Below are 20,623 nucleotides of genomic sequence, written 5' to 3'. Positions count from 1 at the left end.
CGGTGAATCAGTTCTCATAATAAACCAGCAAGTTTATGCACTAAACTCTTCTTAGTAGGCTAATAACGTTTAAGGGGTGTTTAGATTTTATTTAAGTGTAATTAGTTTAATTGTTAAGTTAGTTAGTTAAATTAAGATAGTTAGATTAAGTAATTAGGTGGTTAGAAATTTATAGTTAATTATATTACTTTTGTGTTGTTATATAGATAGAATGTTTAGAATAAATTATTTCGCTCAATAGGTGGTTAGATTATAATTATTTAGCCTAAGTTAGCATTTTTAGTAATTATTTAATTATTAAATATTTTCCGGAAATTAGGCCGAGATATGGCAGGATCGGAATTTCATACCGATTAATCGTGTGGTTAGTTTATGCAATCGAGTGTTAAATTGTGAAATTTGAGTGTTGATTGGAAATTGGGTTAATTATTCCAAAATTTATGAATTTTGACATTTATTCAGAAAATCCTGGGTGTTGGGTTTTAAACATCGAAAATGGTTTTATATACTATATAAATAAGTGGGATTTTAAAAAGAGGGTTATGAATTTTCGGTCCAATTTAACCGTGTATCCACACACGACAATTTTCACCAAGTGTTTTTAATACAACAAAAAATAAGTCAAGATCACTATTTTAATTAAGGCATTTGAGTGCAATGCACAAATCCTAAGCCGAGTTTAAGGTCGTGTGTTGGTTAAATGAACCCATCCGAACTGTGTCGGATGGACGTTACCCTATATGGGATACCAATTTATCGTGGTTTTGGGTCGCAGAGGTTGGACCTATACTCCTTCGGGAAAGTCGTCTTTGAGAGACGTAATCGTGCTTAATGGGGTGAGACGATGCACTGCTACGCCCCATGACTGCCGAATTTCTAGTAGGCCGTACTTAGAGTGGGCTAAATTACCAATTGGAATGCATGTTGAGTGGAATAGATGCATCGGTTATGGGACAAAATTGTGTGATATGGAACGGGACGTGTCATAACGATTTGACCCTATAATCGGGACCCTCTATGATTCATTGAGTTGAGTAAGGCATTTCAATTATTGTATGCATTGATTTTATGCATAATGTGTATAAACTGTATGACTTGCATGGTGGAACCGAGGCGAGATAAGTCATATATGTTAAATGTGTGATTGTGTGTTAGGATGCCCTCTAGGCATATTGTCCTCCTAATCGGGGTTTAGAATGTGGACTCGCTGAGATTTATATCTCACTCGTCGTGGGACAATTTTTTAGGGTCATCATGGAGGACCCGGAGCCGAGAGGAGGTGATCAAAAGTGCTGGGTCGATTATGACTGCTTCTTTTTAAAAGCCAGTTGTTGTAGTCTTTGGTCATAGACCTTATACATGGATCAAGTGTGTATATAAAGGTGTGTGAAATTTGTGAATTTGATATTCTACTTTTCTATCTCAAGATGGTTATTGTCAGGATTTATTATTCACTTTCGCATATGCAATAAAATAAAAATGGTTGGCGACTGCCTGGAGAAGTCGCAAAATATTATCGACTAGAGAGGATGGGCACGCGCTCGGGGTTTGGGGGCGTGACAACCTCACCGGGCTTACGAACCACACTTGCTCTCACTTCGAATCTCTTGAATTACTAACCCAACATTCGACGCACTATCCTTTCTCTCACCTGCCCTCATGGACATAGCCCACATGGCTTGCAGCACCACCCTACAATCACTACGCATTATCCAGCCTAATGACACTACTTTCTTTCACTCCAAGCCCCACGGACACACATGTATTGCTTTCAGACTTCACTCGCTTCATCACTCGAGCTCGCTTGCTAAGCATTTTGGACCAAGTAACCAGCCGGGAGATCCCGATAGAGTTTCGGTGTTTCCCGAGCTACTCAAATCACCCCAATCCTTAAGGTGTGTTTGTTTTCATGGAAAACTCAATGATTAAAAAAAATATTTTCTTGAAAATACTTTCTAGGAATACGATTAGTTTTCTTTTTTGTTTGGTATATATCATTGAAAACATTTTTTCCTATTTGGACTTCATTGGAAAATGCTTTCTCTCAAATAAAGAATGAAATTTTTTAAAAATATTTATTTTTCATTTATTTTTCCTTTTTTTCCCTTCCCTCCCAGCCGCCTCCCCACCTAACCCATCGCCCTCCTCCTGCCCACCGCCATCACCGCCATCTTCAATGACCTCACCTCCCCTCTCGCAACGATTCCGTTCACCGAAGCTGACAACTCCAAGCACAAGCACAAGCCAACGAGCCTTGACCATGCTTGAGGCGGGGTGCACACATTGCAAAAAAGGACAAACCTAGGCTCGCACTGAAGAAGGCGCAAAGCACCGAACAGAGAAGCAACAGAGTTCCCTAATGAGGCAAACAATTGTGAAGGGGAACTTGACGCGAACGGCGGCGAACCGTGAGCTCACGGCAGGCTGAGCCATCCCAAAGGGCGACGATCCTCCAGGACGCGACCGACGACAACCCCGAGTGTACCGAAGAGCATCGCGCCAAAGTCGCCAGTGTGGAGTCAAATCCATTGGAGAATGAAGGTGCAAAAGACACCGACGAAGAGGAAGAGGAGGGAGCAAAGCCAACGGGAGTGCGAGGGGCTAGGGTTGGAGGCGGCGGGGGACGAAAGGGAGGGGGCGAAGGAGGAGAGAGAGGTGGAGGAGTTAGGATTTACGTTCATAGGCAAAGAAAGAAAAGAGAAAACAAGAAAAAAAAAGAAAAGAAAATAAATAATAATAACAAATTCAAAAATTTTAATTAGAATTTTTTTAATAACAAATTTTTCATTAAGCAATGACCTTAAAACATTTTTAAAAACGTTTTTCGGTTCTTTTCAAAGGGGAAATTGTTTTCCTGAATTTAAGCTTTGAAAGGAAAACATTTTTTGTTAATTAGAAAATATTTTCCGTTGATTCATTTTCCTAAATGAACCAAACACTATAAAATGAGGAAAATGTTTTCTCAAATATTGTTTTATGCAAAGCAAACACACCATTCGTTTACAAACCATAAAATCATCACCGGAAAATGAAACTTAGAGGCCCACTTACTTTGGTGAATTTTGCCATTACTTTAGCAAACCCACCTCGTCCCCAAAAACAAAGAAAAGAAACTCGTCACGAAATTAACGTGTGTAAAAAAAAAAAAACTTAATGATCGCTGATTTGACTTCAAATGTGTAATATATGTTTGGTTCCTACCTAAGCCCACTAGCAAATAATTTCCTCTATTTTCCTTACGTATTTCCATTGACAGGGACGAATTGGAGCCATCCACGTTTTTCACCAAATATGCGTGCGTAAGGAATACTATTTCGGCTTCTTTTTTCTCAGCTCGAGTATTTGTGGCAAGAAAAATTGAACAGTGATTAAATGCGAGATGATGTTCGGAGGCTAACGGGTATATGAGTTAATTCGTGAATATTCCTGACAAACCCTTTTATTTTCTTTTTATTATCATTATTATTATTCCAACTAATTTCTGCAGTGCCATATGGGGAAGCTATGAAGCACGGACATGTTATACGTGCTTCGTGTCGTGCTCGACACGTGTCGGATCGTCTCGGACATGTCGACACATTCGAACACGCTCGGACACACGTTGACCGCGTGTCAAATTTGTTGACACGTGGTCAACTTTTGTTGACATGTTTTGACACGCGTGTGGTGAGGGCGAGGGAGCAAAAGATGAGGCCATGAGCGACAGCGCTTTCTGCAACGGAGAGACGGTGAGAGAAATAGCGGAGACTAAGGCGAGGGCGAGGCCGCCACTCTGTGATGCTACGATGGATCGGTAATGAGGCTGCAGCTACGAGGGAGGAAGGGCTAGAGGTGAGGCGGTGAACGATTGTGATGAGGATCGAGAGCAAGCAAGAGATTGAGAGGAAGAGGAGAGGAGGGGGTCGTGGGTGAGGACGAGGAGAAGAAGGGTGCTGCTAGGGTTTTGAGAAGGAAACTAAAAGAATAAAGAAATAAGTGCAATAAAAGTCCTAAAACTTGTAACGAAATGCAATTAAATCCTAAAACGTGCAAAAAGTGCAATTTTTTGTAAAAAAGTGCAATTAAGTCCTAAAACTTATCAAATTATTCCAATCGAATCCTAAAGTTAACACTATCAACTTTTTAACGAAACTGTTGACGTTACATTTAAAATTAATTTTTATTTTCCATGTGGCTTTTTAATTTTTTTTTATATAAATTAGATTTAAAATTAGAAAAGAAAAGTTAAAATTTATTTAAAAAACAAAACAGTTCAAAAATAAAAATAAAAAGGCAGCCAACGCCCATCACCGGAGGGGCCGGCGATGCAGCGACGACGACAAGGGGAGGAGTTGCCTTTTTTAAAAAAACAATTTTTTTAAAATAAATTTTAGATTTTCTTTTTAGTTTTTTAAATCTAATTTTTAAAATAATTGAATAAAAAATAATTTAAAAACCCATGTGGAAAATGAAAAATTATTTAAAATTTCACATCATTTGCCACGTTAGTATTTTCCGTTAAAAAAACTGACGGTGTGTAACTTTATGACTCGATTCAAACAATTTGACAAGTTTTAGGACTTGATTGCACTTTTTACAAGTTTTATAATTCAATTGCATTTTCATGACAAATTTTAGAATTTCTATTACACTTATCCCAAGAATAAAAAAGAGATTTGGCATGTTGGAGGTAGGGGTGTTAGAACCAAACTGAATCGAACTGAACCAAAAAATTTGGTTTTTTCGGTTCGGTTTGGTTCTCATTAAAAATCAATATTTTTTTATTGGTTCGGTTTTTATCGGTTAACCGAATTGAACCGAACCACAAACCGATAAAATCAAACCATTAAAAATTCGGTTTTATTCTCTCCCGACTCCCGTCTCCTCTGGCTCTGAGTCCTCTCCTCTCGTGTCTCGTCTTGGTCGGCTTGGAGGTGCAATGCAGTGAAGGTGACTGCGATGGTGATGGCGATGACGACGGCGACGGTGGCAGGGATGATGATTGCGATGTCGATGGCGACTGATTGAGGGACAGAGCCCCTTTCTTCTGCAAGTCTCTCCTTCATCCCTCTTCCTTTCATAGTTTTTGCGCAAATTGTCGAGTTTTGCGATGGTAAGCTCGGATGTCTTTGGGATTTTTTCTCCCGGCACATCATGTTTGGATCTTTCGTTTCTCGTTTTGGGATCTCCCGTTTGTTTGTGCTTTCTCAAGTCTCGAGCCTTTCAGATTTCGGGTGAATGAGTGGGGTTGGTGATTCGTATTGGTGGCTTGAAATTTGAGGTGGAGGGAATGGAGGAACGAGTCGCTGTACGTGCGTTTGCTACTGTAGTTTTGGGATTGGCCAGGCTTGGGCTTGTCTTAACTGCTGTTGAGGTGGAATGAGAGTTAGCTAATTGCTACAATTGCTCATGTCTATTTAGTTTTAGTGGCTCGGTTAGCCCTTTAAACTATTCATTTTCTATTTCATCTGCTCCGAATTGGCTTTTGATAGGTTGTAGGGATCTGCATTGGTGATTACTGCCCTTTGGAATCGGTAAAAAAATTTGGGTTGCTTTTGTTTCCCCCTAAGTGATGGGAAATACCATTTGTTGCAATCAAGAATCTGAAGAACATCAAAGGGTTATCTTTGACTATACCTTGAATGGTTCTTGGTGCTCTTAAAAGAGAAACCCAAAAACAAAAGAGGAATTTATTGCGTAGTTTCAGCAGTGAAGTGTGTTAGTGTGTTAAAGTTCTTCTTTTCATGCAGTCTTACATGTAATTGTTTCCCTACCATGATATTGTGAGTAATTCCTCATGGAAAAGGTTGGGCTCATGTGCAGGTCTGTTGTTGTGTTAGCTGGTCTTCTTAGGATTTTTTGGGAGGAGGTTGCGAAGGGCATGCATGTTTATGTTCTTTTTTTTGTTTACAAAATCTTTGTTTTTTTTGTTCCCCGAACAAAAAAAGAACAAACGTGTTTGTTTGCATTTTTGTTCAAAACTGTTTTTTTGTTCCCGAACAAAATTGGAACAAAAAAGAAATAAATTATTTTTTTTGTTCTAGAAACACTTTTTGAAGGGCCGAAAATAACAAAAACGAAAAAAAAAAAAAACTTGTTTCTTTTGTGTTTCTCGCTTTCGTGCCCCCGCGAAGTTTCTCCTTTTTCCGACGTCTCTCACGGGTTTTCCACGGTCGAGCGATCCGACGCCTCCCAACCGGTCATTCTCTCCGGCGCTCCCCACTCGGCGAGACTCTCCCCGCCGACAACCGCTGCTCCTTCACCAGCTGAAGTTTCGATTCGAGGTAAGTTTCTGCGCTCACCAACCGCTCGCTCCTCCTTCACCGCTTGACGAGGGCTTCGGCGAGAGCCACCCCCTCGTAGATGCGGGGCAACGGCTGCTCGAGGCTCGAGCGTGACAGCTCACTCGAGCCAGCGCTTGCCCGGATCTGCGAGACGCCGCCGAGCGAGCCCTCGTGCTCGAGCCCCGAGCAAGATTGCTCACCCAGATCTGCGGCAGACAGGGTGGCGGCTGCCGCCGAGCGAGTGCGAGCAGCAGCATTTTGCTCACTCGAGCGAGCAAAGCCCGATTTTTCATAGTTTCTATGCATATATTTCCACTTGATCATCAATTATCAATCGATTCCGCCTGTACTTTGAGTCGAATCCATATCATCACTCGAGCCTTTTCCTCTTAATGGATTTTGGCAACTTAATTAGGCTGGGGCAAAACTATGTGTTCTATATGACTATACATATGACCCTCTCCTACCAAGTGTAGGTGGAAAGTCTCAGAAACCCAGTCAACCTAATGCTGTCAATTATCATTAGGATTTCGAGATAATGAATTTGCATAAGCTTGTTTTTCGTCAAACAAACTTAGATAAAGTGGGTTAAGGTAAAAAGATAGTTTTCTTGGTTGATGGAGCATGTTGATCTAGGAATTTTGATTGCTTCATGGATTGACTGTTGCTCATATGATTGTCGCTGACTGCGGGACCCCTCAAGTGCCATAACTTTTGGCCAAAGTGACATTTTAAGTCCATAACTACGAAAGCACATTTAAGTGCTAAAATCGGAGTAAAAGTGATCACTTGAGTGCCATTCCGGCCAAAACGTCAACGTGGCGTTTTCCAGCGAAGCATGGCCAAAACGGCATCGTTTCGGTTGACGTGGAAAAAAAAATAAAAAATTAATTAAATTAAATTAAATTTAAATTTAGTTAAAATATTTTAAAAATAATCATTTAAAAATTTAAAAAACTTTAAAAAAAAATTTTTAAAAAAAAGGAAATGAACAGGGGGAGGCGGCCGGGATCGCCCTAGCCGCCACCACCGCCGAGAAGAGCCGGCGACGGTGGGGGAGGGTCGGCCGGGTTGCCGGGCCCTAGCCGGGGCGCACGACCCCGACGGCGAGGGCTCACGAGCCCTCACCGCTGGATGCGGCGAGGGTTGCGAGCCCTCACCGCTGGATCTGGGGGCGCGGCCCTCGCCCGGGGCCAAGGCCGCGCCCGCCGGGCGACCCCGGCAGCGGTGGCCCTTGGCCCGCCCGCCGGCGAGGGCCGCCGACCCTCCCTGCCGTCGCCGGCCCTTCCCGACGGTGGCGGGCGGCGACGGCGGCGGGCCGAGGGCTGATCCCCGGCCGCCTCCCCCATTCCCTTTTTTTTTTTTTAATTTTTTTTTTAAATTATTATTTTTTAAAATATATAAAATAAATTTAATTTTAAAATTATTAATTTTAAATATTTTAACTAAATTTAATTTTAAAATTAATTTAATTAATTTTTTAATTTTCTTTTTACCACGTCGGCCCAAAACGACGCCGTTTGGCCACAGTGCAGTGCAAAACGGCGTCGTTTTGGGCGCGTCCCGCCGGAAAAACGCCACGTTGGCGTTTTGGTCGGACTTTGGCCAGAGTGGCACTCAAGTAATCCGTTTTTTTTTTCGAATTTGGCACTTAAGTGTACGTTTCGTAAATTATGGCACTTTAAGTGTCCATTTAGCCAAAGTTCTTTTTTTCCCGATTGTCACTCGAACTCCTTTTTCCTTAAACCATGAAAGGATTCAAAATTGAATTTGTCTCCATTTTTATGTGCCAGACAATGTAGACTTGGGCATAGCTTGTGGAAAATATTTCCGGGTATGCTGCCTTAGCATCATTGACCCAGGTATGAAGATGGCTTCTGCTATTCTAGAGTCAACTTTTTTATGCTAATGGTTCAACAACACTGTTATGCACTTCTACTAAACACTTATATCGATCTTGTTTCTATCGTCTTCAGGTGATTCGGATATCATTAAGAACATGCCTGGTGACTCTTAGGTTGTCGACGTCCTGATGCCATGAGATTTTGGTCTAGCATTCGTAGATTTATGGGTTTGGGCAAGGAGGGTGCCTCATGAAAAAGGCACTCCGCTGTTGACAGGGAAAATCTTAAATATCAAGCTAATGTGAGATGCAGCTACTGTAACCCATCTTTAGTTGTTTCATTTGGCATTGTTCTAAGAATTCATTTTTCCAATACTATAAAGAATTGAACCTTGTGCTTGTGTTTGTGTTTCTGAATCGCTCTGCATCTCACATAATTAAAGAGGGAACATCTGTTGGCAACAAATTTAAGCTAGAGCTTTCCTGATCAGACTGTTGATGCTCAATGAGTGAAAGATCTCTTTGATATGTGGAGCTTTTTGGAAGGCCGTGTGATTGTTTCAATTGGCCCTCTATACATCTACATCCTGCGAGTGTTTCTAATGCTGAATCTTCACTTCTTCTTTTTTTCGAGTTGCTGTGGCATCAATTGACTTCGGCAAAGCTGCCTTTCTTGCCGTGGTTTAATTGTTCATTGTTTCTCCTTCGGTTAGCTCGAGCTTGACCTTGATAAACCGAGTCCGATGGGGGAGGGTTTGTTCTTATGCCTCTTCGCCTGTATTTTTTTTTTCTTTTTAATATCTTTTTCTCGATTTTTCTTGATATCATGTGCTTTTAGCTACGAGGAAAATCGAAACCTCGGTATTAATTAGATGAAGGCAAAATTTGCTCCCTGGAGGCTGCTTAAGTTCAGATTCACACTGCACGAGGAATGAGAAATATTTTTGAAAGTTTTTCCTTTTTGTATACTAAAGATTTTAGGTGAATCATTGTAAAAGTAGAATAAATATGGGGAGAAAATATAATAGATTGAAAGCGGTTATTTTTTGAGTTGAGCAATTGGATTGAGATAGAATTTAAAATTAAATTGATGAGCATTTCATGAGAATGAGAATTCAATACCAAGTTTACACTTTATTTATAATAAATAAAAAAAGCAATTGAGCAAAATTTGGTGCAAACTTTACTTACAAAATTTTCTACTAAGTATGGCCATATGATCATATTCAGAATGTTTGTCTTCACTCACCATGAACAAAATTAAATTGATGAGCATTTTATGAGAATGAGAATTCAATACCAAGTTTAATTTTATTTATAAATAAAAAAAAAGCACTTTTGAAAAATTTGGAACAATTTTTTTTTACAATTACCAAACGTGTTTATGTTCTTTTTCTATTCCAGGAACATAAATTAAATGTAGTTACCAAACATGTTTCTGTTCTTTTTCTATTCCGTGAACAGAAATTTTTTACGATTACTGTAAACGCGTTATTTTGTTCAAAACTATTCTCCGGAACAAAAATAGTTTTGTTTTTTTTTTTTATTTCTGTTTATTGGAACAATTTTTGAATAGAAACACAAACAAACTCGCCTAAGTTTCCTTTGGTTGCTTCAAGTAGAGAGCATAAGGGAAAAGTGAGAAATTCGCTGTTCTTTTAGTCTCTGGCTGCTAGTCCTAAGGTCCTGTTTTTTTGGAGTATTTTGACTTATTTATACATATTTTTTCCAGGGTTACTTCCAAGCACTATTCTCTTGTATCAAGGGGGTTATTTTGTTCACTGAATGTGGAGAAGCTGGTGCTTCCAGCAGCTGAAGAAGCCGAGTCAATTTGGACAAAAAGATTTTGTTTCAGAAAGATGAGTGATGAACATGTAAGCCATTTTCTTTACCAAAAAAAAAAAAAACATGTAAGCCATTTCTCTTTCCTTTTCTTTTTAAATGACCCCTTTAGCGAAGGCAACAAAACTGTAGCCGCATCAAAGAAAGTGAGATGAACTAAAGAAAGAGAACGGTCAGAATTTGTGGGGTAATGGCATCATATGTGCATTATAAGGATAATGATACGTTGCATAGCACATAGGGTCTAGCTTGGACTTAGATCTTTGGATGTGTTGTCAGCTAGGGGTGTCCTAATATTTTCTCATGAGGTTGCAGGTTTCATGGAGAAAAATGCAGAACAAAAAATTTTGAAAGAGAACGCGAGGGGAAGGGGAAGGGACGGCTTGCGTGCAAATAGGAGAAAAGGACGCAGTCATTAATGAAGAGAGAGAAGGACGCGGTAAAAATTTGGCTAAAAGAAAAAGTGGGACCCGGCTCCACGTGGCGACACGTGTCGCATCCTGATTGGGCGGGGCACACGGTGACGTGGAGCGCCGGGCGCACCTAATATTCTTTCCTTCTTGTTTGTCGGGCTGGAACGTGAGACATAATATTTTCTTGAGGGAGGAAGGGGAAGTGTCACGTGGTGGGGAGGAAAAGTAGCTCGGCCTTCTCCCACCGGACCCACCTTTAGAAGATAGCCCACCGGAATTAAATTTCTGGGACCAGAATGTAAATGGCCCATGAATTTTAATTTAACACATTAAATTGCTCATGAATTTTTAATTTATGATACTTAAATTTTAGTCACATCATCATAAAGGGGAAAAATAATAAAAAAATGTTGTATTTTCTAAAATTAATAAAAATGACTTATCATCGACCTCCTCCTACGATCCACCCATCATCTCTTCTCACCTCTCCACCCCAGAGAGAGATCCCACGCCAATGGCTCTCCCACTGATCCTCCTCTCCATCCCCGTCCTCCTCCTCCTCCTCGCCCACCAGCTCTACCAGCGGCTCCGGTTCAAGCTCCGCCGGGGCCGCGGGCCTGGCCGGTGGTCGGCAACCTCTATGACATCAAGCCCGTGCGGTGCCGGTGCTTCGCGGAGTGGTCCCAGGCCTATGGGCCCATCATATCGGTCTGGTTCGGTTCCTCCCTGAACGTGGTCGTGTCGAGCTCGGAGCTGGCCAAGGAGGTGCTCAAGGAGCACGACCAGCAGTTGGCGGACCGGCACCGAAGCCGAGCGACCGCCAAGTTCAGCAAGGACGGCCTGGACCTCATGGGCCGACTACGGCCCCCACTACGTGAAGGTCAGGAAGGTGTGCACGCTGGAGCTCTTCAACCCCAAGCGGCTCGAGGCCCTCCGCCCCATCCGGGAGGACGAGGTCACCGCCATGGTCGAGTCCATCTTCAAGGATTGCACCAACCCCGGTAACTTCTCCTCCTCCTTTTCTTTTTAGCATTCGCAGCCTTCTTTTTCTTCCGTTCTGCATCAAAGAGAAGACTGATCTACCGAACTTGAACGTGAGTAATGCGAAGAACTGTATTGAAACAAACGAACCACGTCCAAACGACGGAAGAAACCCATCACGCCGCGCTCTACAAAATGATTTTCTATACGAATCTTATAATGGATTCTAAGGTTGTGTTTTTTCTTTCTATTTATGAACAAAAATTTTGTTTTTTTGTCCCGGAACAAAAAAAAGAATAAAAACGCATTTGCTTACGTTTTTGTTTCAAATCTGTTTTTTTTGTTCTCGGGAACATGTTTATAACATAAACAAGAAAAAAAAAAAACTTATTTTTGTTATTTAAAAAAAATTATTTTTTATTTATAAAACAATTTTTAAGAATAAATTTTCCCTCTCCTATTTTTTTCTTATTCTTTTTTCTTTGGCCGGTCGCCGGCCTCGGCCATGGCCCACGACCAGGCCGTCGGGACGAGCGACCTCGTAAGAGCGTCGCTAGCCCCGGCCAAGTGTCGCTGGCCCCCCGATGAGGCTCAACCTTACCTTGGCCGAGCGAGCTTAAGCTCACCCAAATCCGGTGAGGCCAAGCTCGCCCACCACCAGGCGATCGGTGGGCCGAGTGAGCTCGGCGCCCGGTGGTCACGAGCCTTGCCGTGGCTGAGTAAGGCCATCGACCATGGCTAAGGCCGGCACCGGCCAAAAGAAGAAAAAGAAAAAAAGAAGAAAAAGAAAAAAGAAAATGAAAATATTAAAAATTAAAAGAAACAAAAAAAGAACATAAATTTACTAAATGTGTTTTGGTTCTTTTTTTATTTTCGAACAAGTTTATCAAACGCGTTTTTCCGATAAAAATAATTCCATAGAATGGAAATAGTTTTTTCTATTTCTCGTTTCTTAGAACAACTTTTTAATAAAACACAAACAAATGTATCCTAAGTTGAAGTCTAAGTCGTAAATCTGTTTTCGAATAGAATAGCCACTCGTTCGGTCAAAAAATAGTGGCGTGAAGGGGTAGATTTTCCTCCTCGTTAAAGTCGACGTTTGCCGATGCAAAACGAAGTTTGTCATGATCAATAAAAAGTTTAGTACATGAATAACGGGACCATTTCCATCCAGAGATGATTTTGTCGGCCAGCCACCCTAGGAGGCCGCCACCTCCAGGACCTTTCATTGGGGTTTACCGACTTAGTATGCTTTAGAAGAAGGCAGTGACCTCCCTCTAGGCGGAATCCCAACGTTAGTAATACTGTGGCCGGAGCCTAGTGGGACCTTTATCCTCGCTCCTTCCCCTCATTTGCCTGTAAATGGCTTGTGGAAAGGTACCATGGAATGGCTTGTTTAGGGTGAAGCGGTTTAAAGACTGCTCAAGTCTTGAATAATGGGACCATTTCCACCCCGGGATGGTTTTGCCATTTTATCCATTTCTCTTCTCCGGTCGTAGCATATTAAAAGGTTTAAGTCATTTGGTCAGCCAGATCTGACAAATTCAACCTGGAATGGGTGCCAGAAACGAAGTTCACCGGGTACTTCCTCGTGTCACATCTTTGAGTTTTGCAGTTGTCTTGTCGACAAGTATCCGAGGAGAAAAAGCATCATCCACCCAAATAATAAAATTTCATCATTTTTAAAGTAAAAAATTTCATCAATATATTTGAAATGAATTTTTTTCTTTATTAGCCACGATTATATTCGAATTTGTTATCGATTAATTTTACAAAAAGAGGAACGGGTGGGGTGAACTGTTATTTAATATAGAGGCCTTCTTCATTGAATGTGACTATTAAAAGGTTGGTTGCGACCACCAACCACCAGCCTGACATGATTGTTGAAGAAAAAAAAAAAAAGGGAAGGGATTGGTAGCCAAGACATTGACTTTAGTGTTAGGATAAAAGAAAACCCGGATTTCTCCATTTCCCAGCAAATGGCATGAAATCGGAGTGCACGAATGCCCTACTAGATCTTAGGTAGTCCAAACACGAGATTGTTTACATTAGGTGAGGTGATGGGGAAGATCGAACGCTTGGTCCATGTACACAAAGTGCCATTTGGCAAAGTCAATTTCTGCCAACTTCTCTTTCCGTGAATGAATTTAAGACACAGCTCGCCACCTATTCATTGAACTCGTGGATGTCGACCCTCAAAGCTTATCTCTCTTCCATTAATGATGCCGTGATGTGGGTTTCTAAGCCCAAGAGAAGAAAAACAATTATGATTGACGGCATCGTGACCAGAAATATTTCAAGCTATCATCATCTTCTCTCTCTCTCTCTCTCTCTCTTTTGGGGAGTTGAGATTGTTCTGTCTATTCAACCCAATTCACGAGATTTGAGATTACTCCTCTTTGCTTCTCCTTTAAAGCAAAGTCATAATGTGGATGCGTAGTACTTGTGACTTGGTCACGTCGAGGGCCATGTTCGTCCTGTTCTCGTTTCAACCTAACGTTTCGGCATCGTTTCGGTGGAAATGAGGACTGCTTTTAGCTTCTTCTTGAACATCATTAGCGCATTGAACACTTCTTCTTGGGAAACTCGTCTGCTTTTTCTGCTTTAAGTTACTATGCTTGATATGGTAAATGATTCCGAGTCGAATCAGCAGTGTTAAGACCAGAACGATTTGCGATGTGGGTGCAGATAATTCGAGGAAGACCCTGCTGGTGAAGAAGTACCTGGGGGCGGTCGCCTTCAACAACATAACGAGGCTGGTGTTTGGGAAGAGGTTCATGAACGCCGAGGGCGTGATAGAAGGGCAGGGCCTCGAGTTCAAGGCGATCGTGTCCAACGGGCTGAAGCTTGGCGCATCGCTCGTCATGGCGGAGCACATCCCGTGGCTTCGCTGGATGTTCCCGCTGGAGGAGGAAGCGTTCGCCAAGCACAGCGCGAGGAGGGACCGCCTCACCCGGGCCATCATGGAGGAGCACACGGTAGCCCGCCAGAAGAGCGGGGCCAAGCAGCATTTCGTCGACGCCCTGCTCACCCTCAAGGACAAATACGACCTCAGCGAAGATACCATCATAGGACTCCTCTGGGTAAGTTTAACGACCGGCTCTGGACACCTGGTTTAGTCCTGAAACCAAATGATCTACTGCAGATTCTAGGAATTTCCTTGGCATTGGAACTAACTCCATGGTCCATACCATATGCAGGACATGATCACAGCAGGCATGGACACTACTGTTATTTCAGTGGAGTGGGCGATGGCGGAGCTGATCAAGAACCCGAGGGTTCAACAGAAGGCCCAAGAGGAGCTCGACCGGGTCGTCGGGTTCGAGCGTGTGGTGACTGAGTCCGACTTCTCGAACCTCCCTTACCTCCAGTGCATTGCTAAGGAAGCGCTCCGGCTGCACCCTCCGACCCCGCTGATGCTCCCCCACCGGTCCAACTCCCACGTCAAGATCGGCGGCTACGACATTCCCCAAGGGGTCGAACGTCCACGTGAATGTGTGGGCCATCGCCCGCGACCCGGCCGTCTGGAATAGCCCGCTCGAGTTCAGGCCCGAGCGGTTCCTCGAGGAAGATGTGGACATGAAGGGCCACGACTTCAGGCTGCTCCCGTTTGGCGCGGCAGGCGGGTGTGCCCTGGCGCACAGCTCGGGATCAACCTGGTCACGTCCATGCTGGGCCATCTGCTGCACCATTTCGTCTGGACTCCACCGCAAGGGACAAAGCCGGAGGAGATCGACACGTCCGAGAACCCTGGGCTGGTCACGTACATGTCGACCCTGTGCAATCCGTGGCCACGCCTGGGCTACCCTCCGAACTGTACAAACGCGTGCCGTATGAAATGTAATTTTCCCTCTTTAACTGTTTTAAATTACAGGATTTTTGAACTTTATGAGAAGATTGTAAAATTTGGAAGTTTGTCATCGTCGTGGATTCATGAACCTGAAAGATGGTTTGAATAACGAGATTTACGATTTGCAAGAGTTATATATGTAAGAGTTTTCTTAATGTGGATAAATTAATTGATATTGTAATTTACTGTTTTACGGTTATCGTAAAACATGATTGATTTAAAGTGAGATAGAAGATTTCTTAATTAGATCTGTGGAAACTCTCACCGTATCCTCACCTAAGAAACATTGTATTTCCACTCCCGCTTCAAGAACAATGGATCTCCTTGATGAGTGGGTAATCCATTTTCTGCTTCCGCTTTATGTTCGATGAATGCGTTAATCTTTCTACTCAATTATATATGTTCTTGTTCTAGTTATGGAGATCTTGAGATTGCACAATTTGCGTCCAACTGGAAATGGGAGACTTCCGTCCAAAAGGCGATCCTTATATGAATCGAAAGACTAGTTCATCCATTCAAAGCATATCATGGTAAGTATGGCATAAACTTGACAGAAAATTACCAGCAAAACAGACGGTGAATGTAAAGTATGGCATGATGGAAACAGGACATTAAGAGCATCATGGGAAACAGAGCGCCTATGAAAATACAAGTCGGAAGCAAAAGTATGATCGGCCCCGACCGACAGTGTCGGCAAGATGATTGAATGATCACAGCAGTTAACTGGTTGCTCGTGAGGGGAGACGACAGTTGTGGCCACCGCTGTCAAATGCACAGTGACTGCCGAAACATCGACTCTTGTGAGTATGAAAAAATGGTCTCTCTCTCTATACTGGGGAAAAAGAAAACAAATCGTTCGCACAAGAGTTCCTTCCTACTTACCATTTTATACCGGGGGCTAATTTTACGCCAAAGGAATTCAAAGAGGATGACAAGTAATTACAATTGGCCTTCTCAACTCGAGCTCAAAAGCAAGTTGAGTAATCAGTCGAACCCACCAAAAATTAAAACTAGGAAAGTTCTAATTTTTCATGCTAAACTAGAGGGGTTACAGTTTTTATATGGATTATACTTCTTGGTTGGAGGGAAATATCTGTATCTTATAGCAATCTGATCAGAACGTTTACACTTATGATTAGTTCTGGGAAACACATGGTCTTCAGAGATAAATTGAAAACAATCATATTAGATTTGCAATATTTCTCACTAATCCTTCTTCATAAAAGAAGAGGGCAGAAATTGCCAATAATCAAAGTAGTTTTTAACCCGATTGCACCATCACATGATTTAATCTGACGACAAGTTTGATGAGCCGGACACAGTGGAGGTGCTCAACCTTGTTGATCCAACGAGTCATGATCAAGGGCTCGTCATTCACCCAAATGTCGATTTCTTCATTGTACACAATTGTGTGTGAAGAGAGACCCCTTGCTAGTTTTGATTGTTCGGGATTGTGGAGTAGGAGTGAAGAAACTGAGTTACGTATAAGATTACGTCGTGGGGGTCTCTCTGATGTCTCATTTACCAAATGTCTGCACAAATTTGTGATCCAACGATTGCCTAGTTGAAAACAGCCTTCGCCGATGCAAAGGTTGGTGATTATTTCTCTTCAATTATAAAGTTAAAAAAAAAAAAAGTTAATATTTTCTTTCATACAGGGTTCGAAAGAGTAATATATTCTGAATGATGTTCTCTTCCATTCTTTTAAGTCTCTGGAAATCATAGATGATAACTTCCTCTTTTAGGTCTGTATGGATGCTCTCATTCTTGCCATGGATAAGCTCCTAGACAATTACTCAATAAAGCCAAGGCCCGAGAGCAAGAAAGAGTTCTAAAACATACTCCACCATGTATCACAGTCTTAGGAATTGCTGGTTAGGCGAAGCTTCATTAGAAACAGTTCAACACATCAGACATGCTAGAAGGAAGCAAAGCCATATAAACAAACTATAGATGCAAGATCATACAAAGTATTAACTTTATATGTACATAGTCGCTGAATAGGGTACTGTTTTCCGGAATTTGACGTGATTTCTCATACATCAAAGAGCTAGACGGTGCTCTTCTGCATATGGACTCAATTTACTATACGCGTCCACAAATTCTTTTAACACATACCTCGTAATTATTCTAACAGGGAGTGGATCCACTCCACCCATTGATATAGATAACGTCTAGTCTTTCTCCTTGCTTCCCCCTCCCCACCTTCGGAAGCAACTGAGATCTGGCAGAACTCAGTGACCTACACATTAAGAAGAGGTTTCAATCAGATACCCAACAACGAAAAAAAGAAGCCACTGCTCGGGGCTGCTTATTGTCTACTTGTTTTTCTCATGTGGCTAAACAATGCATGCAACTGCTAGCATTCACTCGCCTCATGAGCTTCAGCCATGGCCACTGGAGCACTGGCTTAAGTTACCACTGGAAAAATCCCCCAACCCCAGACACTGTATCGAGCTTAAACAGAAAACCAAGAAATACTTGTAAAGAGGAAAGCTAGAGTTGGTCTTGGGAAACATTATTAGGAGTTTGGAGTTTGAGGGATTGGGAAAGCATAACAAAATGTCTCATTAGACCATATGAAAAGCTATGCTTTGATTGCACTTAAGTTTAAACTCGGCAGAGAATTACATAGTAAAAGAGAGGGAATGCAGATGAGTTGCAAAATGACATGTTGCATTGTCCAGATATAAAGATATGCGTACTCATTACACAATTTTTCGAGGCTCATATTGACATAAATAGTAGGCAGAGAAAGATGGAGATGAGAATATGCAGTTAAATTTGAATTAGCTCTCTGAAGCCATAAGATGAATTTGAATATTCACAACAGCGGAGAGTTTCGGCACAGACTGTCGGAGCCTCTGAAATAATTACGACTAACAATAGTCACCTCAATATCCGAAATTTTTGAAATCACCAACCAAATTCAAAACTTTCCTTCCACCTTGGATGCCTATGGTATGATAGGCTACATTCTGTAAATTTTATGCACAGTTAAACCCCCCATGCAATCAAGTAAAATATTCCACATCAAGCAGCTCTAATCCTGATCATGCTAATGTCACAACGGCCAATGAATCTTTTCTTTTGTCAATTTTAAATCGGTCGTCCTGGAAATGGACAATCCACGGCCAAGTAAAGTCATGGCCAAACAAGTTCATTTGTGGTTAGCCCAATACCTCGCTTAACGCCGAGGCCAGAAGCCTTGGAGGCAGGCACGTCCTCAGCATACTTGAACTCCTGCAGCTGCTTGAAGTTCATCCACGGCTTCACCCACACTTTCGCTTCATAGATCTTCTTCTTGCCGGCATCAACAGCCTCAAGGGTAAGATGGTACAAAGTCCCGGCAACTACCTGCTCTTTGGCCTTCAACACACGAGCAAACTCGAGAAGCGCATTCTGCGATGAATCGAATGACACAAAAGAAGAGTCAAAGGGAAATCAAACGCAGCAATCCGACATAATGAACAATTAAGGCTATAACTAAAGTCTAAATGATGCTCCAACAATTATTATGCAATTAGAACAAGGCAATCCCAGAAAGAAATCCAAACAAATCACCAGAAAAATGGATTACTAAAGTCAACACATGCTCGATCAGATTACCTTATCAAAGGCCAACCAGACCTCAATCTAAGGAAACGAAAAAAGGGCAAGAACCAAAGAAGGATGAGAAAATCAAAAGCGGGGGAATTAGAAAGACCTCATTTTTATTGTGCTCCTCGACAGCGAAACGAGCAAGGCCCTCGATCTGGGCGCTGTTCTGGCTACCCTTGCAGTTGTGGACCCCGCCGGGCTTCATCCTTATGATCTGGCCTTCTCCGCACAGACCCACCTCGCTCGACGCGCACAGGACCGCCGCCACAAGCGCCAAGGCGACGCAGAACCTGTTGAGCTTCATCGGGATTCTGGTAAAAAGCGATCTTTCTCCTCCCCGCACCGCAAGAGTTGGATTCTCCTCTGTAAAGATTCTCTCTTTCTTTTCAAGACGACAAGAGAGACGGATCGAGAGCCTTTGCGTGACTTACGGGGTGAGGGGGCCTTCTTGAATGGTAGTCGCCGGATGGCGTAGCGGCTAAGGAACAGTGTCAAAGTCGACATCGTTTCGGAGGAATCTGCGTGCCGGTCAACGAATGGAGACTGGAGTGATACCCACGATGGAATCTTGATGGGTTCCGTGGTGGTGACAATGGGCCGGATCAGCGCATTGCAGGCTGTGTTATCGGCCATAAACCTTGATTTCCCCTTCCCCATCTTTCCTTCTTAGAAAAGATTATATAAATGATATCTAAATTTTGGCTTAATGCATAATATAATCTCTCAAATTTTTAATTTGTTCAATTTAATTACTGAACTTTTGGTAAATATTCAATTTAATTCATAACTTATATGAAAATGTTTAATGGTGTCCTTAAACTTGAATTAATATAAGGGCTACATTGAACATTTTCATATAATTCAAGTTTAGAAACTAAATTAAATATGTAGCAAAATTTCAGTGATCACATTGAACATTAAGCTAAAATTCAAGAACCACATAAAAGAACTAAATAGTTAATGGACCACATTACACATTAAAGAACTAAATAGTTAATGGACCACATTACACATTAAGTCAAAGTTCGGGGATTATTCGGGTCATTATCCCTCTTTATTAGTTAAGATAATTGCTCAAAACCACCCCGCAACTTTGATGCCATTTGCATAGTAGTCACCTGATTTTTAGAAAGTTACAGAATGCGACGCCTTAAATTTTTATTTTTGTTGCAGCCGCTAATTTTTCGATCAACATAATCATTCAATACTAAAAAATAGACCGATACACTTTTATTAACCGATGTAATCTCTATTTAATTTTCCCAATTTTATCAACCATGCACCGCGTTGCTCTCTTTCTTCTTAACTTCATTATTCATGCAGTAGAGCTTACTTTGATAATAATTAATAAAAAAAATGAGCTAGTCTATTTTTAAATAAGACTTAATGGCTATGCAAATGAAAAAGTTTACGGCTGCAATAGAAAACAATCTTTACAAGTTTAATCAATGGCTTTTCAATCGTTGTGGGCTTGCTCAAAAAAAAAAAAAAAAATCGTGATGATGCCAGAATTTAAAGGGGTAATCTGTCATTTTCCGAAGTTTGGGTTCCATCGCGTAATTGTGTCAAAGTTCAGGAGGGATTTTGAGCAATTATCCCTTGTTGTGTTTTTCTTTTTCTGTTTCTTACATGAAGTATCTTTTTTATGGACGATTTTTTTCTTCATACTCTATGTCAATTGAAAGATGAACAAAATTATAGGGATTTATGCACTACGAGTTTTAAAACTTGTCGCGAAAGTGTAACTAAAGATTTTTTTTTTTTTTTACATATTCCATGCCAATCGAAAGATGAAGAAAATTATAAGGACATATGCACTATAACTTCTAAA

At 41.7% G+C, this 20,623-nt stretch overlaps 1 protein-coding gene, 1 long non-coding RNA gene and 1 pseudogene across 2 annotated transcripts; 2 read left to right on the top strand and 1 right to left on the bottom strand.

The window, feature by feature from the left end:
- The first annotated feature begins 8,023 nt into the window (after window positions 1-8,023).
- On the top strand, window positions 8,024-8,488 carry LOC120294455. Its single transcript, XR_005551751.1, has 2 exons — window positions 8,024-8,125; window positions 8,240-8,488. It is a non-coding gene; the product is annotated as an uncharacterized LOC120294455 (long non-coding RNA).
- Window positions 8,489-10,818: 2,330 nt separating this feature from the next.
- Window positions 10,819-15,301, top strand: LOC120294448 (annotated as a pseudogene).
- Window positions 15,302-17,129: 1,828 nt separating this feature from the next.
- On the bottom strand, window positions 17,130-19,223 carry LOC120294451 (cysteine proteinase inhibitor-like). The gene is made up of 3 exons (XM_039314543.1): window positions 18,899-19,223; window positions 18,375-18,594; window positions 17,130-17,434 (listed from the first exon to the last, which is right to left on the bottom strand). The coding sequence occupies exons 1-3, from the start codon at window positions 19,094-19,096 to the stop codon at window positions 17,427-17,429; spliced, it is 426 nt and encodes a 141-aa protein (XP_039170477.1). The 5' UTR covers window positions 19,097-19,223; the 3' UTR covers window positions 17,130-17,426.
- Between the last annotated feature and the right edge of the window lie 1,400 nt (window positions 19,224-20,623).

Source organism: Eucalyptus grandis, chromosome 1, assembly GCF_016545825.1.
Source record: "Eucalyptus grandis isolate ANBG69807.140 chromosome 1, ASM1654582v1, whole genome shotgun sequence".
NCBI lineage: Eukaryota > Viridiplantae > Streptophyta > Magnoliopsida > Myrtales > Myrtaceae > Eucalyptus > Eucalyptus grandis.
The sequence above is the reverse complement of the archived record's forward strand: the minus strand, read 5'-3'. Positions and strand labels throughout refer to the sequence as shown.